At 36.3% G+C, this 27,259-nt stretch overlaps 2 protein-coding genes across 2 annotated transcripts; one reads left to right on the forward strand and one right to left on the reverse strand.

The window, feature by feature from the left end:
• Positions 1 to 11,220: 11,220 nt before the first annotated feature.
• LOC120780243 (dromyosuppressin) lies at positions 11,221 to 22,320 on the forward strand. Its single transcript, XM_040112502.1, has 3 exons — positions 11,221 to 11,376; positions 21,761 to 21,969; positions 22,046 to 22,320. Exons 2-3 carry the CDS (start codon positions 21,762 to 21,764, stop codon positions 22,120 to 22,122), a joined length of 285 nt encoding a protein of 94 aa, XP_039968436.1. The 5' UTR covers positions 11,221 to 11,376; position 21,761; the 3' UTR covers positions 22,123 to 22,320.
• Positions 22,321 to 25,158: 2,838 nt separating this feature from the next.
• Positions 25,159 to 27,259, reverse strand: LOC120780245 (golgin-84). Its single transcript, XM_040112504.1, has 2 exons — positions 25,673 to 27,259; positions 25,159 to 25,594 (listed from the first exon to the last, which is right to left on the reverse strand). The coding sequence occupies exons 1-2, from the start codon at positions 27,168 to 27,170 to the stop codon at positions 25,380 to 25,382; spliced, it is 1,713 nt and encodes a 570-aa protein (XP_039968438.1). The 5' UTR covers positions 27,171 to 27,259; the 3' UTR covers positions 25,159 to 25,379.

Below are 27,259 nucleotides of genomic sequence, written 5' to 3' on the forward strand. Positions count from 1 at the left end.
TTCGTTTTGTTTTGTTTTCTTTTTCAAATAATAAAAGGAGTTCTATAATTGTCCATTACGTTTTGGGATTTTTCAATAAATGGAGACAAGATTATTATTATTATAGCAACATAGTAAACAAAATCTTCTATACACTTGCTTAACACAGCGGATAAATGTAGAGGTAGGCATTTTCCGAACTATGTAAGCATCGGTCCGTTTCGGTGTTGAACCCGACATGTAGTATATGTCGCATAAATGTATGTCTTGTCTTTTATATTTCGGGATTTGGCAACCCTTAGTGTTTACTCAGAACGTTTCAACATACGAGTACTATTTGTATTGTTTACAGCAACTTAAAATATTCATCTCGTCCAAAAAATGGAATTAAATCACGAATATTTTTGCGCGATTTTTTTGCAACTTTTGTCATGGATTAACTCAGTAACAAGTTATCGATGAGTTTTTTTCAATTTTTTGGCGATGAATATCGATGGTATGGTGAATAGAATCGAGGTCGGAGATCACTTCAAGACGAATTTCGGGAAGGTCGTTCAAAATCAGTTGATGTTTCAGAAACTATTGATGCTATGGGCAAACTGATTTGAGATGATAATGTAGCCTATCGTGAGACTGAGACAACTATACACATTATCAGCATTGGTTGAATTAGATCCCATACAATTGCTCAATCGCTCAAAATCGGCTCGTGTCGATTGGTCGAGAGAAATGTTAAAAAAATATTATAGCGGTACCTCAAAACACGTCTATGCCATCGTATATGTGGTTGGACCACTACCAGATCTGTGTCGCCTCGTTAGACCATTTTATGAGATTATATTTCGTTTAAGAACGAATATACCCAACTCGCTTCCAACTTCTCTCTGCGACATACTACTGTTATCAAAATAAAAAGTGAAATTTGTCTGTTTCATCTCCTTCAAAGTTATCCCCTTCCGCTGCAATACACTTATGCCAACGAATTTTCCAGTCATCATAGCACTTGGAAAAGTCCTGCGTCGTGAGCCATCAGAGCCTTCTTCGATTCAGCTTTTATATCCTCAATTAAGTCAAAACGGTGTCCTCGGAGTGATTAGGTGAATTTGCTGAATAGCCAGTTACACGAAGGTAAATGCGAATGCGGTGGTTGCGGCACGATATTAGTTGCACTTCTTTGTTCAAGAAATTTAGACATAGTAAAACTTGCAGAATTCAATTTTAGAGCCTCACAAAACGACGTGTATATCAAATACTAATGAATATTAGGTTGTCAAATATCTCCCTTTCGCCTTTTGTCTTTTGAATTTCGCGGCTACGTATAAAGTGCCACAGAGCTCGTATCTGGAAGTACTATACATCTTTGGTCTTGACATAACCTACAAAACGACGCTATGCATGATTAGGTTGGATATTGCGATCAACAGTTAAAATCGTGTAAGCATGGAGTTCACTAACGCCGAAATTCGCGCTATTTCTATGACTGCCGATGAAAAATGGATCACATACGACAATATCAAGCGAAAACGGTCGTTGTCGAAGGCCGGTGAATCGTCCCAAACAGTGGCCAAGCCGGGATTGACGGCCAGGAAAGTTTTCTTGTGTGTTTGGTGGGATTGGAAGGGAATCATCCATTATGAACTGCTCCCTTATGGCCAGACGCTTAATTATACTGTCTATTGTGAACAACTGGACCGCTTGAAGCAGGCGATCGACCAGAAGCGTCCAGAAATGGCCAACAGGAAGGGTATAGTGTTCCACCGGGACAACGTCAGACCACACACTTCGTTGGTGACTCGTCAGAAGCTACGGGAGCTCGGATCGCATCCATCATATAGTTCAGACATAGCGCCAAGCGATTACCACCTGTCCCTGTCCATGGCGAACGCTCTTGTTGGTGTATAGTTGAACTCAAAAGAGGCTTGTGAAAAGTGGCTGTCCGAGTTCCCCGCAAATAAGGAGGGGGCTTCTACGAGGGGGGTATTATGAAGTTGCCGTCTAGATGGAAACATATTATCGAACGAAACGACGCATAAATCCGATTACAGTTACACTTTTTATAAAGCATTGAATAAATAGCAAAAAAAGCGGAAGGGAGATATTTGTCAACTTAATATTTTGACGTGAAATTTCGCATAGATGTCACTAACAGTACTACCAACTTACAAAACAAATTTACCCATTCGAAAAACACGCGAAGTATAAATTAAAAATTCACCTTTCAATTTGATCACAGTAGTAAATACTTTCTGTTTCAAAATGTGTAACATTGGGCAATTCTTCTGCGGGGAATTGGCATTGTTTCATAAAACTTCAAACGAATCTGACTCGCAGTTTAGTTCTGACCGCAACATCGGTCTGGGATTTGAATATTGTTTTTTGAATAAAAATTGAGCAGTGAAATGAAGGAACGCTTAGATACTCTATACGATTACTCTTCTCCTTTAATGGTGACTATCAAAAATTGATGTAGCGATTTCAATGCGCTTGCACGTCGGCATTTAATGAGCCACGCTCAGTTGCTCCAGAATAGAATAACGCGACAGAAGTAAAATATATCGATTGAGTACAAAAGGTGCAACTGTGAATGTACTTCATAGCAGTTGTTCTACGTCGGCGAGTCCTAAAAAAAGCGAAGTCTGTCTTATTAAACAGAAAGATCTCATTCGCCATCTGCTCACATCACCGCCGTCGCTATTTACAAATTGGTCAAATAAGTCTCATCCATCGTATTTAACAGATTTTACTCCGTACAATTTTTTTTTTCGCAGAGAAATTTCAGTCGAATGAGGGAATTACCAATGGCACAGAGACCTACTTTGACGATTTTTTGAAAACATATTTTTTAGATGGGTTAAAGAAGTTTTAGAATTGTAAAGCCATGTGCATAGGCTGAAATTTCCTTTATTTTCCAACACTTTCGATAATCTTTTGTAGGCTAAATATTTCTAGGAACACCCTCGTACATACAATATACAAGTACTTTGTGTAGTTATTATGTGTAAAGCGACAACAACCACTACAGTGACGAAATTAATGTCTTCTGCAAACTTCGCCACCAACAAGTGTGACATATGCCGACTAAATTCCCGAAGTGTTCGTGCCTGATGTACTAAGCACCACGTTGGAACTGCAGTTGATGTAGCGGCAAGAATTGCAATTTGTTTATGCAAATTTCATATACATTCCAATGGTTTTTGATTGATTTTCACGCGAATGCCTACTCACTTCAAAAGCATATATGTATATATACTATACATAAGTATGTACAATGTACATATATAACTAAATTTTGTATTTACATAAAATATGCCAACGACAGCGAATGGACAAACTTTAAACAATGAAACTATTATCACTTGGCCACAAGCATCTTAGTTGTTGGTCAGTTACGATGAGTTTTTGGAATATTTTATATGTGGATATGTATGTGTATGTATGTATGTATGTACATTATGGGCATACATTAAGTGCATTAAGAATGGTATTAAAAGAAACTAATTATATATGACACAAGTAAGGAAGTCTATCTGCCGGTATAACCGAATTTATGTATTATTTAGGGATTCAGTTAGTAATGGTTCGTCCGGAAGGAGTACGAATTATTGAGCTTCTTCTTTTAGTAGAGATCTGTGCCTCTAAAATGAAGTAAGCTAACGGCAGAAGTCACCTGTGTAAGGATAAAAGAAAAGTAAGTTTTAATTTTTAAATAAACCTTAGCATACATCATTGTCTCATTGCCAGGTGCTAAAAAAGAGTAAACTCAATTGTTGTTCGCTCTTCTAATATGTTGGTTCGGGTATAATGCGGGATCCCAAACTCAGGCCTAGTGTAAAGCGAACTCATTGTCGTGCCTTATTAAGCGGTTGATAAATAATGGTTCTTTTCTCATATAAAAAAAAAGCGAACCGATCTAAACAATTTCTTCGGCTATTGCATCATTACCTAAGCAATAACTCATGTCAAATTTCGTTTAGATTTATCGTCAAATTAAAAGCTTTATATATAAGCTATATAAGCACTATATTCCGATCGTTCAGTTTGCATTGCAGCTATATAATATAGTGATCCGATCTGAACCGTTTTTTCGAAGATTGTATCATTACATTATGTAATAATCCACTCCAAATTTCATTAATATATCACCTTAAATTAAAAAGCTTTTCATATAAGCACTTTGTGCCGATCTCTTAAGTTTATATGACAGCTATATGTTATAATGGTCCGATATCGACCATTCCAACAAATGAGCAGTGCTTTGATGAGAAAAGGGCGAGTGCAAAATTTAAGAATTTATCTCGAAAACTGAAGGAGTAGTTCGTATATATACAAACGAACAGCGGACAGACACACGGACATGGCTAAATCGACTAAGCCACGTTTGACGTTTTCTTTGTGGTATTACAAACATCGAGGCAAACTTGATATACCCAGTTATAATGTTATATTATAAACCAGATCTTATATATATAACAAAATAATATGTAACACAAAACCGCACGATTCTTCATAAGGATATAATGTAACGCCAAATTCAAAGTTGTTTATTCCGACATTCCATGACTTCTTCTTTACTATCGTAGACACCACTTTACGCGTTTTTTCTTAACGGGATGTAGCGCCGGTTTGAGATACCATGTTCTTCTTCTCCATCTTATCTCTCCAACGAAGTGGATGTTTTCCTCTGCTTCCCCCGGCGGGTACTGCGTCGTATACTTTCAGAGCTGGAGTATTTTCATCCATACGAACGACATGACCTAGCCAGCGTAGCTGCTGTCTCTGTTTTATCAAATGCGATATTATGCTTTGCCAATGCGCAAAGGACCGCAAATCTTTCGCAGAGCTTTTCTCTCAAAAACTTGTAACGTCGACTCATAACATGTTGTCATCGTCTATGCCCCTACACCATATAGCAGGACGGGAATAATGAGTGATTTATAGAGTTTGGTCTTTGTTCGTCGAGAGAGAAGTTTACTTCTCAATTGCCTACTCAGTTCGAAGTAGCAGCTGTTACCAAGAGTTATTCTGCATTGGATTTCGATGCTGGCATTGTTGTTGGTGTTAATACTGATCCCAAGATAGACGAAATTATCTACGACTTCGATGAAAAGTCAACAGTGACGTGCGAGCCAAATCCATTCCATCACTTCACTATCGGATTTTTAGCATTCTTAGGTACTCGACCAAATCGAGGTCTTAATAGAGTTTTATTGTCAGTTCAAATTCGAAGTACATTTTCATTTAATATATCATAAATAATAGATCAGTTAACAAATGCGAATTCCGCGCTTCATCAATGTGCGCGGGTATAACTAGTCTTAGAATCTTGGCAGCTTTCTTCTTTGTAAGTATGTATGTACATATGTATGTACCTACATATGGTATGTAGTTTCGAGTGCAGAAAATGTGATATATTATATGCACACATTAGCGCAGGATAATGAGATTATACGCATATACGATGCATGCTGCCCACAACATCTTAACATATCTTCACCAATCTGATTACACTGATTGAATGAATGAATGATGGAAAATGGTTAGATGTTTGGTGTTTGGAGTGCTGGTAACTCCCACCAGTTATTGTTTAAATGCATTTACGTCATTCTGCTTCCTGTCATCGAAATGACCAACTTTTGCTCTTTCCACAATACTCTTCGAATTGTCCTTCAGTTTTTGCGTTTTTGCCATTATCTTAGCCAATATTCTTGAATTTTTCTAACACGTGGAAAGCGACTCGTATTCTGTACACGCTCTTTGTAAAATTAATTGCATTGTCTCAATGCAAATCCCAGAGTCATAAAGCACAGATTATCGCGAAATTCTATCACAATCCTCTTGCATGAATGCCCTTCACTGTAGCGTTTCGCTCTTTCGCATTTTAGCGCATAAATTCACACACCTACTTAGATGTACTTACTACGGTCCAATTCAATGTTAAAATAAGATGAATGTTAATGTAAGTATGTGTATGTATATGTAAATTTACATGAGTATGAAGGCAACCATAGACAAATATTTAACATAAAGATCGGAATGACGTGCGAAATTGATGAAGTCATTTTTCCTTCATGTCATGTCCGTGATAACTCCAATTTTGGAGCGTAAAGAGTTAATCCAATATCAATAGTTCTTTCACTGATAGCTACTCGGAAAAATCGCCAAATCGTGGAAAAGGCCCAAGAAAAGAGAATCGACACTCACCACCTCTTCGTCGGTTTCAAAGTTGCTTTTGAAAGCACGAAAAGAAGCTGCCTTTATGCCGCGATGTCTGAATTTTGTATCCCGCAAAACTAATACGGCTGTGTAAGCTGACGTTGAGCAACACCAAAAGCTCCGTCAGGATCGGGAAGGACCTCTCCGAGCCGTTCGATACCAAACGAGGTTTCAGACAAAGCGAAACTCTTTTGTGTGACTTCTTCAATCTACTTCTGGAGAAAATTGACAACCGCGCCGTTTGTTTCTCCAGAATGGATAAGGTCATGTCGTCTGAATGGACGAAAACACTCCAGCTCTGAAAGTATTCGACGCAGTATGCGCCGGGGGAAGCAGAGGAAAAGGAAGACCTCCACTCCGTTGGAAGGACCAGGTGGAGAAGGACATGGTTTCGCTTGGAATCTCCAATTGGCGCCACCTTGCAAAAGAAAGAAACGGCTGGCGCGCTGTTGTTAACTCGGCTATAACCGCGTAAGCGGTTTCTACGCCAGTAAAGAAGAAGAAGCTACTCGAAAAAGCTTTCATGGTACCAAACTCAATAAGACTAAGGATGGAACTAGTTTGCATAGAACCATTTGTTACTCTTTTGGGCTCATCAGTTCGGGTCGGGTTGACCCATTATTCAGAAAACTGCCTGAAACTAATTTTTAAAGAATGGTGGGGTGATTAAAGGTTACAGTCAAACAAATTAGGAAAGAAATCCGATGCTCCTTAAAAATGTCAATCATTGATTCGAACATCGTATTTAATGAAGGCTCACTTATTTGCCACGAAGTTTGTTACACCCAGAATTAAGTGTCGGAGACCCTATAAAGTGTATATATATGTATATAGTATGCAAATAATAAGCGTAAAGACCTGAGTAAAGTTAATTAAGTCCGCCTGGCTGTTTATTTATATATGCGCGAACTATTCCTACAGTTTTTGAGATATCGATCTAAAATTTTGCACACATCCTTTTCTCCTCAAAAAGCTGTCGGAACCGTGTATATCAGACCACTATAGGTTACGATCAAAATTAAGGTCTTCTATGGAACTTTTTTTATTTGACAAGATATCTTCACGATATTTGGTATGGATTATTGCCCAAAGCTACCCTACCCTACCATCTCCGAACAAATTTTTTCAAGATTGTTTCTTCAGTAAGTAACCTAAATTCGACTTGAATCTTGTTTATAACAAAAAACGTTGCTAGAAAGCTTTTGTTATACATTAGTTTCTATAAGAAATGCACCTGTGCGAGGTATTATAGCTTCAGTGCAGCCAAAGTTAACTGTTTTATACTTTTGCAACCTGTTGCTCTAGAGTATAATAGTTTTATACACTTAACGTACATATCACCTATAACTTATCGAGATAGGTATAGTGTTATATATATATATAAATGATTTGAATGACGAAAAAATGAAACAAGTTGAAGCACCTGCGAGCAAAAAAATTTAAAAAGTAGGCGTGACCCGCCCTCTAATAAGTTCATTGTACATACATATCTCCTAAACCACTAAAGATACAACAACCAAATTTACCCAGCTCAAATATTATGTGAACTCCTACGGACAGTAAACTACTAAAACTGCTATAAATCAATAATTAAATAGGCCAGAGACGTTAAAATTATCCTTCGAGATGGTATGAGAAAACTTTATGGGAGCCGCGGTAAAAATTTTACGATGCTCGTGGCACCGCCCACTTTTTGGTAAAGTCACATATCTCGGGACCCGCCTGACCGCTTTCGATTAAATTTAGTATGAAAGAATGTCACTTCTCATATTGCAATGCCACAGTGCAAAAATGGGTAAACTCGGACAACAGCTACGCCTACTTCAGTAGGAAGGAGTAAGTTCGGGTATAAGCAAACATATTATATTCTTGCAACTTGCAATAATCAAAGGCTTGGAAATGCCTTAAGGTGTAAAATGTCAACCAGAGTATAAAATTCCAAGCAATTCTCAATATACATATGCTATGACTTATATCATACACCGACCGACATATTCGACATAAGTTTTGTTAGAAAAACGAAAATCATAATTTATAAGTATGGGAGCTAGGGTAGTATCGGCCTGATTTTATCTATTTTTGTCAGTGCTACATACTATCAACATGCCACATGCTAATAAAGTTATCCCTGGGTTTCATTAAGGTACCTCACACCCAATCATCAATCATATGGAGTAAAGTCAGCCAGATGTTCGAAAATCCTGATAATAGTTGTATGGGAGCTGGGTCAAGTTTTGGCCCAATTTTATCTATTTTAGGTAGAAAGATACACTGTTATGAGTTAAACAAGTTCTGTAATTTTCATTGAAATAACTCACACACTTACCGATATATGCGGTATAAAGTCACCCGAAAGTTTAAAAATCTTTATATTAGGTATATGGGAGTTCAGGGAAGTATTGACCCGATTCAACTCATTTTTGATACGCAGAGACACTATCATCAGGACAAAATTATATATGAATTTTGATATTTTCGGTCAAAAGTCACCTATAGATACTGGGGTACACATATTCGGTATCTAGGGTCTTGAACAGTTTTAGTTGGATTTGAACAATTTTTGGTCGTAAGGTGGCATACCTTAAAGGCATTTTTCGGGCAAAGTTTTATTCTGTTACATTAATTACTTCTTGATTTGTACACTGGAAAGTGAAGAATCAAATTGAATTTTAAATTGTGTTATATGGGAAGTAGTCGGGGTTGTAGACCGATTTCGCCCATTTTCACACTGTGACTTAGGAATGTGAGCAAAATACTACGGATCAAAATTAGTCAAAATTGGTGGGGCGGGTTCCGAGATATTGAATTTCATCCAAAATTGGGCGGTGCCTCGCCCATCAGCTCCCATAGCCCTCTAATACCACCTCGGGTATAAAATTTAATGTCTCAGGCACATTTAGTTGATTTATCGTAATTTTAGTAGTTTTTAACGGTACCGTTATATGGGTTCTAGGCGGGATTATCTTTCAGAGTGTCGATAGTGGTGCTAAAGGGCCTTGTCGTGAGCTAATTGTAGTTTGTGTGGTTTAGGAGATACATATGTACATTGACCCAAATAGAAGGGTGATGTCTCGCCCGCTTTTTCAAAATATTTTGCCCACAGGTGCCCCTTGCTACTGCGATCTCCTGTGCCACACTATAGTTTTATGACTTAATTTAGTGCTACGTTTCCGATTAATGGCGTTTTATGGGCGTGGCAGTGGTTCGATTACGTCTATCTATGAACTCCGCCTTACTTTTTTGCTAAGGAACACGTCCACCAAGTTATATCAAGAAATCTTAATTTTTACTCAAGTTATAGACAGTCATCCAGATGTCAACTCATCTCGTCATCCCGATCATTTACTTATACAAGGTGCTCTCCAAAGTACTTTTTGAATCTAGCGCCCCCTGGTGACGCCATCTATATGTCGACTGGTGCGTTACAATCTGCTATCTTTATCGATTGTCCAGTGAGAATTTCCTGACATTTTATTGATTGAAAGTGAAGTTATTGTGTTTTAAGTGTCAGTATGTTTGTGTAATCGGTGCGAAAATGAGCTTCGAACAAAGAGCCAACATTAAATTTTGTTTTAAAATTGGTAAAACTTTTACCGAAATGTTTCAATTGATGAAACAAGTTTATGACGATGATTACCTATCCCGTAGCAGAGTGCACGAGTGGTTTCAACGTTTTCAAAGTGGTCGTGAGGACATGTGGGCCAATCAAAATCCGTGATCACCGAAAATTCCATCGAAACTGTGCGTGAATTCATCGAAAATCAGCCGAAATTCAAGTAAATGGAATTGAACATCTCCAAAATATTAATTTATCGCATTTTTACCTAACATTTGGGCTTACGAAAGGTGTGTGTACGGTTTGTTCCGCACAAATTGACTGACGACCTAAAATTGCTTAGAATCCAACATTCGAAGCACAATTATTTGACCAAAAATCACATTTTAACCATTAACCACTCCCCGTATTCACCTGATATGGCACCGTACGACTACGAAAAATGCATTTACTCATGAAAGGAAAGCGTTATGCAGACGTAGAGACCATTCAAAAGGATTCCACTGGCATACTGGCGGCCATACCGGCCAACAAGCTAAAACACTCGTTCGGCATGCTTTTGGACTGTGCAAAAAGCTGTATTGAAACAGAAGGAGACTATTTTGAATAAAATAAATTTATTTTGCCAAAAACACCATTTAATCTGTTTTTTTAAGTCCTGTTTACTTTGGAAGGCACCTTGTTTATATGTATTTATCGGTATAGATGATATTCTTTGTATCATATCATTTATGTGTTCCTATATTGCGAGAAAATAAAAAACTGAGCATATGTCACTCGTTTTTATAGTCCAACAACCGTTGTTGCACACTAACAACTTATATGAAAAGAACAAATAATTTTTTAACAACACAAAAAATAGTTATAATCGCTATTTTAGTTAAGTTTCTATAATAAAACGATATTTACGGATATTATCCTGTGGTGACTCCACAAAGGAGGCGTATTCCACATGACATAAAGTTAAAAACATAAAAAGTATATAAAAACTTATGATATAATAAATTAATTATGAAGAGAAAAGCTGTTGAATGCAACAAGCAAGTACCTGCACGTTAGAGATTATACGACGTACACAAACATACATGCACACACAAGTATGCGTGCACGCGCCAGCGATAGTTAATGATGAATGTTTATGAAAAAAACTTAAATATCTAAGATAAACACAACAGTGTAACATTTTTTAACCACACCACCACACAAGCAAGAACATATATATATATGAACATACATACACACACAAGTGTATAAAACTGTGTTATTACTGCAACGCTTCGACATAAATACACACGCGCACTCACACTAACGTTCGCATGTCAGCATGGACGGCGAGGGCGTATGAGCAACATCCCACCCACAATGAAACAATCAAAATCGCCGCTGGAAATGTGAGCCAATGGCAATGCTGCTTATTTAATTCCAGCATCCAAAGCCGAGTTCGTTCGTTGCATATAAAAAGACGTATCCTGTTTGCGGTAAGCATCATTCAAACAAGTGTGCTTCTACGATACAGTTGCAATAACCAAATAACTTCCACTAGTCCTCTTATACGAGTCGAGCACAAGTGACAGTTACTTTTGAATTCCTTCAGTGCAACTCACAACTGTAAACACAAAAAGCAACAGGTGCGTAAAATACAAGAATATTGTTTGGTTTCTAAGGTGTTAACGGCCAAACGGGTGTGTGTGTGGTTTTGAAGAGTTTAAAAATTATGGAGAATAAATAAATGCTCCTTAGCAGAATGTTTTGCTCATATTTTTGCGAATTACATGAAAAATTTTGGGACTTCACAATAAAAATGTGTTGTTTATAGAATAAAAGTGTAAATATCTACGTACAACTGATATTTAGCTAGTTAGGAGCCACTAAAAATATGTATCCAAAGAAAGAGCGTAAATATAAGTTATTTTGATTTGAAGTTTGTGAAGAAAGTTAATATAGATTAGAATAGCGTAGTAAGCGTTTTTCAAAGAGTTTTGAAAAAATTCCAAACGTACATATTTATATAAATATAATAGTAAACTGATCAAATAGATTTTGCAAAAATTAGAAATTTTTAACAAGGAAGGAGTTTTTATAAACGAACTATGTTTTCCGATAATTTACGCATATATTTAAGTTAAAAAGTTTATTTTCAAGAATGAAATTAGTAGTAAGTTAGTTATAATACTTATTTTTATTCATGTTCTGATACCTTGATTTCTGAGTGTCATATTTATATGCTTCAATGCAGAACGCTGACATTTTTCTTTCCACAAATGCCTATTTCTGGGCAGACCCAGAGGAAAACTGGGCCGACTGATAAATTCTGATTTGAAATAATATTCAAATATGAGTATATTGAAATTATGAAGCAGTTATCAGTTGAAGTTGAGTTGCGAAAGTTGCATATTGAAATGAGTAGCAGTTATCCCAGAGAGATTTAATTGCATTGAAATTGTATGTATGTATGTAAGCAGCTGCACATTTATCGGAACTGCCAATATGGGACCATATAGCTGCCATACAAACTGAACGATCGGAATGAAGTGATGGTATGGAGAACTTTTTCATTTGATATTGAGATATCTTCATTAAATTTTGCTTAGGCAACGTTGCAATCTCTTATGAAATTGTTAAGATCAAGTTACTATAATATCTATAAAGTTTCCATACAAACTGGTCGATCATAACAACTTTATTCTTGTAAGAAATAGAAATTGTGTGTTTTGAAGGGTATTTTAGCTTCGTTGCAACCAAATTAACGTTTTTTCTTGTTTCTCACTAAAATTTGAAAGGAAGAAATTGAACTTATTATTTAAATATGAGTATTTTTAGGTTTTTGCGGATTATCTACTTTACATATGTATATCTTAGTTTTTGTAATTTTGTTAAATAATACAAAAAAAAAATTTTTAATTGTTTTAGGAAAAAAAAATTTTAAATTTAAAAAATTTAATTTTTTTTTTGAAAATTGTTTGAAAATTTTTGGAAATCACTTCACTACACTTTATATCACAGTTTTTGTATATCTGGTTTCTATAAAAAATTAAATTAAAAAAAATTCTAAAAATTTTGAAACAATTTTTGGATATTTTTTTTCAAAATTAAGTTTATGTAGTAGTTTATGAAAAAGTAAATGTTTTTGAATAGCAGAAGAAAAATTACGAATATTTTCGTTTTTATAAACAGTTTTTGGAATTGAACTTATTGTTTAAATATGAGTATTTTCAGGTTTTAGCGGATTAAAAATTAAATAAAAAAAATTTTTTTAATTGTTTTTAGGACATTTTTTATTTTTGAAAATTGTTTGAAAATTTTTCTCTACACTTTATATCACAGTTTTTGTATATCTGGTTTCTATAAAAAATTAATTTTTTTTTCAATATTTATAACCAAACGGTTTTTTGAAAAAAAATAGATGTTTTCGAATCTAAAATCGTTATTATTTTTAAGATACCGTTAATGAAAAACATAGCAGAAGGAAAATTATGAATATTTTCGTTTCAATATTATTTAAAGTATGATGACAAAGTTAATTTAGCGAAATTTTCAGAGTTTTTGAAAGCACTTAAATATTGAATAAGGACTTCAAACTTCAGACTTCTCTTAATATCATAGTTTTTGAATATCTGGTTTAAAAAAATTAAATTTTGCAAAAAAAATAATAATAATCTGTCGAAAAAAGAATTTAGAATTATTTTTTTTTTTCAAATTTATAAAAAAATTTGAATACAGGTAATTTATAACCATTTAGCGTGTTTTTGAAAAAGTAGGTGTTTTTGAAACTAAAATCGTTATTAGTTTTGAGATATCGTTAATGAAAAACATAACAGGGGAAAATATGGCTATTTTCGTTTAGCTTATTATTTGAGAGTAGGACGACATTGTTAATTTACCGAATTTTTCAGATTTTCGTTGGAAGGGAGCTTTTTATTATTGAGGAAGGACAGTTATGTGCATACAAAACCTCACTGCATTTTGTGTTTATCATTTGGTTGTTGTGGTATAGAATTAAACCAATAACTTATGTAGTATACGATTTCGTTGAAAATTCCTTTCAATTACTTTTCTCCAATGCAAATGTATGTAGATACATAGCATGAAGGTAGCCTAAAATGGAAAACAACGTATCATCAAAGAAATTGAGTTTTATATTTTGCATTTTAGGTGACAATATATTATATGTAGCATAGATTTTTCAGCTTCCGCTGTCAGACCATTTTGTAACCAAAATTCAACTTTTTTTCAATATGAGTAATGTCTTTTGTAACGCTTTTCCTTCACCTGTGAACTTATAAAAAGTGAAGTTACATTATTTTGAATTTGAGCTGACGATACATACATATATTAAACACAGCATATATGCTTTCTAGGTACGTTTGCCCTACGCTGCCACAGTTTAATTATGTAAGGCACTCGAAACTACAGGAATTTATGCAGGTGCATGCATTGGGGCATATATACATACATATGCATATACAAATATCATATATTTGTATGTGTGCTTAAATGCGTTGGTACAGCACAAACGGAATTTCATTCTAAACGTGACAAATGCCTACGAGGTGTCAATCAGCACTTCTGTCAATATGCTTCTAACCCTTTTTCGGGCAATTATAACACGCACCGAATCACGTGAGCGCATAATTATGTGGGTATGCGAAAGTGATTAAAAGCCACGAAGCTGGTGGAATTAAATACAAACAAGGAAATTACTAGAGAAATTTTGTTATAATTTTCATAGATTACAAAACATATTATGATAATAGAAAATGTATTTGTAGCAGTATTTACCGCTATAAATATGCTATAATAAGTGATTTGCATTTTGAAGCACGAAATTAGTTCAATTGTATACTTTTTGGCTTTTCACTGCCACAAAATTCACTGAACTTCTGCCTCCGCCCTTACTTTTCAACATTTATCACACATTTGCAATTAGAGTTGCATTACAGAGAAAGTTCAGTGGAACGCGGTAGTATTACTTCCAAAATTACTAGAAAAAAACAAGAGAAAACGTTAAGTCGGTACACCTCAGTAGTGCGTTGCGATTTTTACAAGGGATAAAAATATCGAACAAAGAATTTGTCTCGAATTTTGTATTTCTAACTAAATTTCATGTGCGGAATCATGGCAAATGTTGGAAAAGGCTTACGTGGATTCGGTTTTAACAAAAACATAAGCCTACGTGATCGTTGAAGACATGCCTCGTTCTGGGCGACCTTCGACCTCTTCAATTGATGAAAATCTTAAAAACGTCAGGAAGTTTTAGAGAGATAGCAAGAGAGCTCGACATCTCTCACGAATCGGTTCGAATGATTTTGGTGGATATTTTTGGTATGAAATGCTTTCTTGCTCGATTCGTCCCGATAAAGCTGAATATTTTTCAAAAAGAGTACGTTAAACAGGTCTCTTTGAACATGCTTGATCGTGCGAATTCCGATCTCACATTCACGGTGAGCATTATAACTGCCCACGAGATGTGGGTTTATGAGATTGAAATGCAAACAAGTCTACAATCATCGGATGGAGGGAAAAAAATCGAGCCGAAATAAAAAAACCACGGCAAAGTCGCTCAAAAATGAGGGTGATGCTCAATGGTTTTTTCGACATTCTTGGTTACGTCCATCATGAATTTGTTCCGGAGCGACAGACGCTGAATAACGAATTCTATTAGGGTGCATTGAGGCCTTTGTGTGAGAACATCCGTCGAAAACGGCCGGAATTGTGGAAGAACAATTCATGGATTTTATACGATGATAACGCACCATCGCATCGATCCACGATTGGGACCAAATTAAAGCCAAAAACGCAATGAATACCAAAGATCAACCACCATATTCACCAGATTTGGCTTAGTGTGATTTTTTCTTGTTCTCCGAACAATCTTTACTTAGTAGAGTTTCCAACATTTTCCTTCGTATAAATGTTTTGGGTATAATTATTGCGCAGCCGTCGAAATAACGGGAGAAATGCTTTAGTTGACCATATTACTGCCCCTCAATGGTAGAGTGTTCAGGGTATAATTATTCCACAGTCATCGTAATAACGATGAAAACGCTTGAGTTGACCATATGACTGCCACTCAATGATAGATGAGTTAACATCCCGGCGGAGACGAATATAAAAAAACCCTCCCAGTAGCATATCTAATAATAATCCAACATTCACCAAGTCAATTTAAAGCTTGTAAGGATGATCTACCAGTTGTAAGCGACTTTGAGCGTGGTATGAAAAATACGACTATACATGTTGCGTATGCATGACCGCCAAGTAAATACTATTATTATATACATATAAGTATATATTTTTATATGAATAGAAAAGGCAGTAATGAGATTACAGTCAACCTTCGCATTCGTGTTTCAATCATTTGCATGCCCTTCGGCCTTTTAAGCGACAGCTGTTCGTATTATACGCAAAGTAAATCAAATTGCTGGCATTAAATACGCCTAATCTGCTCAAAGTATGCAACACAATGTTGTGATCGCTAAGCAACCGATAATGACGCGCTAATGCGCCATAAAGTATGCAACACTTTCATCATTTCACACTATACCAAGCGCAAATCACGTGCACGAGCCGGAAGCTGCGCTTAAGAGCGGCACTTTATTAAGATTATTGCAGAATTTAACTTCCAGTTTCTAACTTATTGTCATTAGCACTCGTCTTTCCTGTTGTACGCCTTTGCGGCCGTTCCGCAACACCACCTGTACTGTGTAAACAGCATATTGATAGCGTGCAGGTTTCGCAAAATGCAATCGTGATGGTAATTTTTATCCATTATCCTCTTAACCAACCGTCTTAGTGCCGTTAGAAGTTAGTGGCAGACGAACCTTCGCACTCATGTGTATTCGTAGTGCGTCGTATGTCATTTGCCAGCTGTCAACAACACACAATACAGTTGTTTGCCGGCAAGGAAACGCGTGCTGTACTTATGTGTGCCTTGACTATGTTGATATTAGTCCTTGCGGGCCAGTGAGCGGTAGTTTTTATTTTAGAAATAAAGCATTTATGGCAAATTTAAACTCGTTAGTGACTGGGGTTTAGAGATTTTATTTTTTATTGAGAGTATAATGAAGCGAAGCTTTGTTGAGTAAATGCTAAAGTTTGAGTGTCACTTCTTTTATTTTATTACAGGCCTTTTGTTGGTATTAGTCGAGTTTTGAGACACTAAGAAACATATTGTTTAAGCATTCAAAAGAAAAATATAGTAAATTAATTAGCTAGCTATTTTTTGTACTGAAAGTTAATTTATGTATTCATTATAATTTCAAATACACACTATGCTTTACAATATACATGCATATGCAATGCGAGGAAATGCTTTTGTTTCGAACCAGCAAGTATCTAATACCTCTAACTTTGTTACTGGTTTATGAAAAATTTTCTACCAACTCAGAAAAAAAGCGCATTAAATATTGTGATGCCGTGGAAAGTTTAAACTGTTTCTCTCTATAAAACTTCGCTTGAGTTTAGAAGTAGTAGGAAGTAGTAATGAAACTCAACGGGCGATGAAGTGTACTTTAACGACAGCCATTAGCGAGTTATTACATCAGCTAAAGCCTTACTTAGTACTACTATTAGCGCTACACTCTTTATTGTCAATGAAGAATAAGATCAGTGGTTACTACAAAATGGTGCGGAGTTGGTTCCATATTCCAAAAATACATGTTTTAGGTGCCCAACTAGCTTACACTTTCCTACCGGGTGTCTACTGAAAGCGTGTATGCGACTGGCACTGTTTGTTGAAGCTCCAAACTGTCTCGAAAAAAGTCTAAGTCTAAGCATATTTATCAGCCTACAATTTGTAGCTTTGAGTGTAAGTCCTTCTAAGCTGCACTATGTACATAAGAGTATGTGCAAATATACATATGCATGTCGTTGCGCACGTTCTCGCTAGTTGCTAGTTGCATTATCTATATTTTCGTTCGGCATTCACCTGCATAGGTGTGGTAGATGCATATACGGTCGCATAGGTGTGTAAGCATTGTAACAGCGCCAGCCTTGATTTGATGGATCATTTGCACTTGCCTGTGTTGGCATTTGCTCTATTGACAGTTAATCCAATGCAAGCATGAACAGACCGGCATATTACCCTGTAGCATTTTTATGACGTGAAGGAATAAGTCCTCTTTACTAAAATAAAATTTTATAGGAGCGATCATAACTCATGAATGTATTCAAAAGAGAGTTGTTACGTCATCTTATGATAGAAATTTAGTATTTAAAATAAATCCAATTAAATTATGCACAATATTTGATGCGCATTGTCATATCATTTATCTTTGGTATACTAATATTATAAAAAGCAACGATTTGACTCTTTTTTTGTTTGTATTGAATAGGCTCCGAAACCACTTGTTGGATTTGAAAATTTCTTTCAACGTGGGTTAGCTACGTTATCTCCGTTGAACATAGGCTATGTTACTACTATGAGCAAAAAATAGTAAGATCTTGTTCATAATTTTAATTTATTCTTCAAAATATATGTATATTGTCTCTCTCAAAGTAATCCCCTTTGGTCACAAAATAATTCGTTTTCCAATCCTCGAAACAGTTAAAGTAAATTTCCGGAATAACCTTCAATGCGGAAGGCAGTTGATTGAGATTGTTGAATAGACAGAAGTTACACGGAGCTCAATTTGGCGAATTCGATGTTGCGGTACGATATTGGGTCAAATTTGGCGAAAAACTCACGATTATTCAATGCAGTATGCGACGGTGCATGATCCTGGTGCAAAAACCAAGAGTTGTTGGTCCATGATTCCGTCTTCTTTTTACGAAAAGCTTCGCGCAAACGACGCATGACACTCAACTAGTATTTCTTGTTGACAGTTTGGCCGACCGAAAGAAATTTGGAGCGCACACTTCGATAATCGAAGATAATTGTCAACAGAAATTTGATTTTTAACCTGCTTTGACGTGGTGTTTTCGGTTTCGGCTCACCTTTGTGACGATATTCTGCCGATTTATCGTCTGTTTCCGGGTCGTAAACATTGATCCAAGACTCATCGCCAGTAATAACACGTTGTACGACATCCTGGCAGTCGGAAAGCATTGTTTCACATACGTTAACGCGAAAAAATGAGTGATTTTGAAACCAAAAGTGCTTTTACTTTTCTTAGGCCCGAATGATCTTTCAAAATAGATTTCACTGATCCTTCCGATATTCCAACGACGCCAGTACGATCTCTGACTGTTAACCGTCGATTCTCGAGCACCAATTCCTTTAGGCAAAGATGTCACTGACATTCATACCAAACCTAGAAAAAAATATTTCGACGAATGGGTTTTCTCGCGAATTTTAAATTAAAAATCCTTACTATTTTTTGACCACAATAGTGTGGTCGATTTTTGAAAATCTTTTATATTAATTTTATATATTTATATTAATTTTAAGTTAGAATTATTAAGAATCCCGAGTGGCAGTTGATTGCCTTCAAAATAGCAAATGACAACATGTCACTTGTAACCTTTGAATAAAATACCGTTATATGCTTCACAACTATATTTATCTTAAAGGGTTTGCATAGCATAGCAAATTGGCACACATAACCTCCTTCGTTACTATAGATTGTGCATCTTAAGTTAATATTCTTACCTATTCAAGAAATATAGTGACGTAAGAGATTTTTTTTTGTCACCATAGTGAGTGAAAAAATCTGGAACTATGAAGTGTGAGGGCCAAAAGTCAATTAAAATTGAAATTAGTAAATTGTTATAAATAAACTACTGTCTGATTCCTTCATTTTCTGAAAATCGAACGTAATGTGATGAGCAGCATTTAAACCGTAGAATCTCTTGGTTTTTGTATTCAAAACAAAAAAACAGGTTCATTGTATGTCATTATAAATATATTTTGCCTAGCAGAAGTCTTTATAGAAATATTACAACGTGCTGTATATTATATTAAATCTTAAAATAATTCATTATTGCATGGGACTTTTGCCACTCTGCCTTTTGTAGATATATGTATAAACTGATTAACACATTTATATTAGGCGCCTTCGATTCACTTCTTCTCTGCTCGTTACGTGTGAGCTCTGCATGCTCAAACAACTAACTAATAACAACAATAGTTGTGGAGTCAAATTTAATAGAAGTGAAACGTGTAGAATTAAGCTCGCTCGCTCTTCCATCGCTGTTTGATTATGTCAGCCTACGTATGGGCATAATTCAAACATTGCTTGTTCTATTCGCTTATTTCCAAGGTATGGCGTATCGGAGACAACTATTAACATTTCTCCATATTAGCCTCATGCAATTAATAGTCGAGTCTTTATGGAGATTAGATGATTTATTTATGGCATATAATCAAAGCTGCATTTGCAACCGACCCAGCGATGAATAGTGCTAATATATTCACATATTTAGTAGAAAATGAGCAACAAATTAATGTAAATGCTATTTGATTGAAATGAAGAAAAAATTTGAAGAATTTAAATTGCACATACTTTCAAATATAGAAAAAAAATGCAATTTTTTTGCATAACTTTCTGAGAAGTGTGCTAACATACATTCATGTATGTAATATTATTATTATATTTTTATTCTAATTGCAAACTAAAACGAAGGGAAATATTTCTACAAGTTCAAATTCTAGTGTAATTTATTCCCAGCAGGAAAACAAAGATAAATCGAAGGTTAGATACAACAGCAAAGAAAGCTGTAACTTCCCCCCTCATTTTGCATTGGGGAAGCAAGAAAAATAATATCCTTGTTGCACCAAGAAAAGGAAACTTTAAGTATATTTATTGTGGTAGAATTGACAGAACTAGCACAAAGTATGCAAATAATACCGCAAAACAGACAAAGGAAAAGTTTACTTAAATAGAAAGGAACGAAGGGGTGATGTTCATATTACATTACTGTTATTTTTGTTGATTTATGATTTGTTTATACATACACATATGCTGATAGTTTTCTCAGCATTTCTAACTGGAGGCAAAAACCATGACCTAACATTTTCTATTAATAACGGTCACATCGTTTCTACGAATACAATGGATTAAGTGGCTTTATACACTTAGATTAATGTTTTTAAGGAGCACCAAAACAAAGGTCATAAATAGAAGGAGTTCAGGTGTAAGGCAGGAGCGTTAACTGTAGTAAAACAGCTGCTTATGAGTTAGAGAGAGAGAAAAGGAGCGGGCATGTTATTTACCTTTGTGGAGGCTTAGATTTTTTTGTCAGTTTTGTTTTTTTTTTCGATGAACTATAAGCATAAATTAGACGGTAACGGTAATACCTACCGCATTCACCATGCGCCAAGTCTTGAAAAAGACCCGTGAAAAGAGAATCGAGGCACACCACCTCTTCGTCGATTCGTCTTCGATCGTGCTGCTTTTGATAGCACGAAAAGGAGCTGCCTCTATGCCGCGATGTCTGAATTTGGTATCACCGCAAAACTAACATGGACCTCAACAACCGCGCCGTTAGTTCTACTTTATCCAGATTGGATAAGGAAGCGAAACAAATGGATCTGGTAGTGAACGAAGGCAAGACAAAATATCTCCTGTCATCAAACAAACAGTCGTCGCACTCGCGACTAGGCTCCCACGTCTGTGTTGACAGTCATAATTCGCGGCTTCAGTTCTTGCCTCAATTTGAACTTGTAAGGATGTAGGCCAAGACCTTTTCGCAAAATTCGCCACAACGATGTCACAGAGATGCCCAACGATTGAGAAGGTGTGAGAGACTCATTTCGGTCTTCCGCACTTCTTTGTCTCACTGGCATGGAATCTTTTTGTGCTGTGCCTTTGAATTCAAACTCTTCCACTAGACGCTCAATTGTTGATCTGACAGGACGATTTAAAATTGAGGCCACTGACTCCGAATTTCGGTAGTAAATTTTAATAGTTGAAAAACCCGTTACATAAAATATTATTCGCTCTTGCGAAAAAACTTTTTATATAACAAAAAATTAACAGTATATTAAAAAAAAAATATTTAGAACTATCACACAAAAGATAGTGCTAGGTAGCCATTACTCAAAAACAGACATCTTTTTTTATATGCTTTCAGCATGTCAAGCCAAATGTTCGTAATCGTTTGCTTCGCCACCCTTTTGATCGCCGCTGCGCAATCCAGCAACGCTATGGCTGTGCCACCATTCTGCCAATCGGGCATGGTGGAGGATATGCCACCACACATCCAAAAAGTCTGCTCGGCACTCAACAATTCGGAACAATTGGCTACAGCGTTGAAATCGTACTTGAATAGCGAGGCTGCAGGTAAAATATTTACTTTTGAGATTTTTGAAAATTTCATAATGAACTCATGCGCTAAATGAATGCTCTCTCACATTAGCTCTGCTTACCGATCAGGCGCCCTTGAAGCGTTCCGATGTTGATCACGTTTTCTTGCGTTTCGGCAAAAGGCGTTAAATTTCCAGCGCCGATAATGTTGCCACCGCCACCAATACATATTAACCAACAGTTGACCGTTGATGGACGCTATGATTTGCAACACAAACACACACACTCAAGCACGACCGCCATGTGAATAACCAACAATAACAAACGACCAATTATTGCAAATGAAAATTAAAAAAATTCGCTTTAATTTAATCAAAATTATTTAACCATAAAATAAATTAAAAATTATAGCAGAATTTTATGGCAAAATAAAAAATGCAAGCACTAAATTTGCAAACAAAAATATTTTTAAATAAAAAAAATTATGAAATTTATTAAATTAATTATTAGACTAAACAAATATTTTGTATGTATGCATAATACAAATTCTTCAGTTGATCTCTTTATAATGAATTACAATTTTCTGTACTTGTGCATCTGGAATATATGCTTATATATAACATACGCGTATACACATCAGAAATGTTGGGAGCTTGTAAAAATCGAAAAAAAAATAATTATAAAACAATTTTTAAAACTAATTGTTGTTTTTATTGTTTATTGTGTTAGGCAAAATGAAAAAACAAATAAAGCAACGCATATTGGAAAACAGAATTAAAAAGAAAAATAAATTAAAAATATATTTGCTAAAAATATATAATATAGCACGAGGGAGCGGAGACCGCAGATATTTATGAATAAGCAAAAACATATATACACATATGTATATACATATATCAACGTTTGTACTCACTAATAAAAGGCATCATTGAACCCAAAAAATTTTACATTTAACATTTTTGGCGCATATAATAAATATGTATGTAGTTATAAGTTATCGGAAATAATGCAGACCCGCAGATAAAGATGTATTTTGCAACAACTAAATATAAACATATGTATATAAATGTAATAAAGTTATTATTTTCAATAAAGTGAATTGTTTCCTCTCAAATATTACAAACAAAAAAAGTTTTTTTTATTTTGGTAGAGCCACTAGATAATCGATAGAAACTCACAGGCCGACAGTATATCTGACAAACCAAATCCAAAAAAATCGTTCTTCTTCCTTTCTATTGGCATAGGCACCGCTTAAGCGGTTATAGCCGAGTTAACAACAGCGCGCCAGTCGTTCCAAGCGAAGTCTGGTCCTTTTCCACCTGGTCCTTCCAACTGAGTGGAGGTCTTCCTCTTTCTCTGCTTCCCCCGGCGGGTACGGCGTCGAATACTTTCAGAGCTGGAGTGTTTTCGTCCATTCGGACAACATGACCTAGCCCGCATAGCCGATGTCTTTTAATTCGCTGAACTATGTCAATGTCGTCGTATATCTCATACAGCTCATCGTTCCATCGAATGCGATAGTCGCCGTGGCCAATGCGCGAAGGACCATACATCTTCCGCAGAACTTTTCTTTCGAAATCTCGTAACGTCAACTCATCAGATGTTGCCATCGTCCTCTGCACCCTATAACAGGACGGGAATAATCAGTGACTTATAGAGTTTGGTCTTAGCTCGTCGAGAGAGGACTTACTTTTCAATTGGCTATTCAGTCCGAAGTAGCACCTGTTGGCAAGAGTTATTCTGAGTTGGATTTCGAGGCTGACATTGTTGGTGGTGTTTACGCTGGTTCCAAGATAGACGAAATTATCTACGACTTCGATGTTATGTCTGTCAACACTGACGTGGGAGCCAAGTCGGGAGTGCGACAACTATTTGTTTGATAAAAGGACATATTTCGTCTTGCCCTCGTTCACCACCAGACCCATCTTCTGGGTGTCCTTAGCCAGTCTGGAGACTGACGCGATTTTTGAGGTCAATGAAATCAATATCATCCGCGTACGACAGCAGCTGTACACTCTTATAGAAGATGGTACCTTCTCTATTTAGTTCTGCAGCTCGAATTATTTTCATCAAGAGTGAAAGAAGTCACACGATAGAGTTTCATCTTGTCTGAAACCTTATTTGGTATCGTGTGGCTCCGGAAGATCCTTCCCGATCTGACGGAGCTTTTATTATTGCTTAATGTCAGTTTACATTGCCGTATTAGTTTTTCGGGGATACCAAATTCAGACATCGCGGCATAAAGGCAGCTCCTTTTCGTGCTTTAAAGCAGCTTTGAAATCGACGAAGAGGTAGTGGTCTTTCACTGGTCTTTTCCAAGATTTGGCACATTGTGAATATCTGGTCAGTTTTTGATTTTCCAGACCTTAAGTCACACTGATAAGGTCCAATCAGTTTGTTGACGGTGGGCTTTAATCTTTCACACAGTATGCTTGCTAGAACCTTATATGCATTGTTGAGGAGGTTTATCGCACGGTAGCAGGCGCAAATTGTGGGGTCTCCATTTTTGTGGATTGGGTTGAGCACACTTAAATTCCAATTGTCGGGCAGGCTTTCATTCTACCATATTCCACAAAGAAGCTGATATATGCTCCTTATCAGTTTTTCGCCGCCATGTTTGAAAAGCGCGGCCTCCAATTCCTCGGCTCAGGCTGCTCTGTTGTTCTTCAAACAATTGATCGATGGAAACTCACAGGCCGATAGCATATCTGACAACGAAAAACTTCCCAAAAAACCATTCGTACGCATGCAGTACTATCTAACTCATAACATCGAGACAAATGCATGGAGAATAACAAAAAGCAAGACTGAGAGTTTCTGCCAAAATGCTTGAAAACAATGCAGTTTATAGGTTATGCCACTTAGGCGTAATGTACTGTCTACTTTGTTGTTGCAGTATTAAAATAAGGAAAAACGTTATATCCGCTCATCGAAGCTAGAATACGCTTCAGAAATAAGACAGTTTCCATACAAGAACTTGATTTTGATCAGTCAGTTCGTATGCTACCTATATGGTATAGTGATCTGATCTAAAAACAAAAAATCGAAAGTTGTAACACTGGCTGGGATAATGTTCTAGGCCAAATTTCGTGAAGATATCTCGTCATACTTATAAAAAAGTTTTTGGTTATGATCACTAAATCTTTACCTATAATTAATGAAATTACGTATAATTAAACACTTCGAATATAAGATTTTTTTTTTAATTCAGCTAAATACGAAAAATTTAATATTAAAAAGATGGACATTAATTATACAGCTAGACATGAATAATATACGGATAACAATACTATTACAATACATACATAATATATCTAAAAAAAACTTTTTTTACGGTTATTTAAAATATTGTCATACGTTTTTAGGATTAACACTAGTAAATATGAAATATTTGACTACTTATTCATGTGGTAAGATGTGGTAAGTAGATATTAAGAATAATAGTTTTAGTTTGGAGACGATGACATCAACACAAACATAACCCAAAAGTGCAAGAGGCCAACATACATGAGCACAAATATGCGCATGAGCGGATAACGTCGCAGGAAGGCGCCCAAACGTATACCAGCAGAATCGAGTGAAGAGTAGACACGTTTAACACGACGAGCCACACGATTGTCGAAGGGATTCTCACGCATCAGAAGTGGAAACTGTGCTTTAACTACAAATATAAATAAAGTGTAAGATAATAATGTGAAAATCTATGTAAATATACATAGGTGTACATGCAGGTACTTACTGTCATCGGTTGTATTGGAGAGCAATGAATTACGCGAAACTGGCTTATTGTTATATGCATATTGCTGTTGCAGTTGATCTTGCATTTTCTCCAGTTGTATGCGTAAAGCATTCCGCTCGGATGTGATGCGTTCCACAGTTTGTTGTTTATCCACCAATGTTTGTGTGAGCACCTTAATGCGTTCATCAAAAGTATCTACCGCTGCACCATCTGCGACGTGCATTGTTGCGTGGCGCCGTTGTACCTCAGCACGTAGCTTTTCTAATTGTGCATCCTTTTCTTGAAGCCGTGTCGCAGCTGCAGCCATTTGATTACTGAGCTGCTGTCGTAATTTTGCCAACTCTTGCGCTTGTATACGTTGTTCGGATTCAGTTGCGAGTAAACGTTCACGTTCTGTACGCAATTCTTTTCTTAAGGTGTCTTCTGCGGCGCGTGTACTTGCAATATATGTGGTGTGTTGTTCATTAACCATTTGCCAATCACGTCGTAATTCTTCTAATTGCATACGCAATGTACGACTTTCATCTACGGTTTGCTGATGTTCATGCTTTAAATCGTCCAGCTCCATTTGTACCAAACGCAAATCATTTTCCTCTTCGCTTTTTGTTGCTGAGCCAGCCGACACGCCATTTGCCTTTAGTTCGGCTATAAGATTGTCCTTCATTTGCAGTGAGTGCTGCGCTTTATGTCGGTATTCTTGCAGTTCCTTTCGGAGCTGCTCTGTTTCCATCATTTGCATTTGTAATTTATGCGCCGTCTCCAAGTACTCTTGTTGCAGTTTAGCTAAATTAGTTTCGAGCTCTGAAATGGTGTGGGCATTTGCATTGTTAGCACCCTGTGCTTTGCCCAGTTCGTATTGTGCTTGATCACGCTCTTCGGTTAAACGTTGTAATAGTGTCTCCAAACCTTGTATTTTTGTTAGAAATGCGGTTTTTTCATTATCACGGTTTATTTTTGTCAAACGTGCCTTTAAGTCGTCACGTTCGTTTGTAATTTCGTTTAATGCAATTTTAAATGCCATCAACTCTTGACTTTCATGCGTTCCAGTTAGAAGAGTTCCTTCAGTAGCCACCTTATTCAGTAAGCCATGTTGCGGACTTGTTTCCTCCACTTCAATCGCCACAGCATCGGGGCGTGAATTAATGGAACTGCGTCGTGAAGAGACAGCAGAGTTTATGTGCCATTCAACCTTATCACTTGCTTCCACTGATTCAGGCAATGCAGTGCGATATGAAGCATTTAATACATCTCTATCACCTTCTACTGATGTACTCATATTGGCATTAATATTGCTTTTTGCTTTGATTGGGGAAAATGCTGCTTTCAATGACAATTTACTATTGGATAAGTTGCGCCGCATCGTTTCCAAAGCACTACCTTCGCCACTATCACCATCGCCACCTGAAGTAGCTGCTACTTGCAATGCTGTAGCGGCATTTTGATCTAACTTGTTTAAAATGTTTTCGGCTTTATCTGCTAAGCCCGATATCCAAGCCATTTTTGTGTTGTCGTGGCGTTAAATAGTGAATTTTCGTTTTTAGTTGAAAGTAAACAAAATATGTTTTCAGTTTGACACTATCAAATTGT

Source organism: Bactrocera tryoni, unplaced genomic scaffold, assembly GCF_016617805.1.
Source record: "Bactrocera tryoni isolate S06 unplaced genomic scaffold, CSIRO_BtryS06_freeze2 scaffold_243, whole genome shotgun sequence".
Classification (NCBI taxonomy): Eukaryota; Metazoa; Arthropoda; class Insecta; order Diptera; family Tephritidae; genus Bactrocera; species Bactrocera tryoni.

Coding starts and splice junctions, on each gene's coding strand:
- LOC120780243 (XM_040112502.1), top strand. CDS start 21,762: ATGTCAAGCCAAATGTTCGTAATCGTTTGCTTCGCCACCCTTTTGATC. Junction 21,970..22,045: donor CTTGAATAGCGAGGCTGCAG/GTAAAATATTTA, acceptor CTCTCACATTAG/CTCTGCTTACCGATCAGGCG.
- LOC120780245 (XM_040112504.1), bottom strand. CDS start 27,170: ATGGCTTGGATATCGGGCTTAGCAGATAAAGCCGAAAACATTTTAAAC. Junction 25,595..25,672: donor CTCCAATACAACCGATGACA/GTAAGTACCTGC, acceptor TTATATTTGTAG/TTAAAGCACAGTTTCCACTT.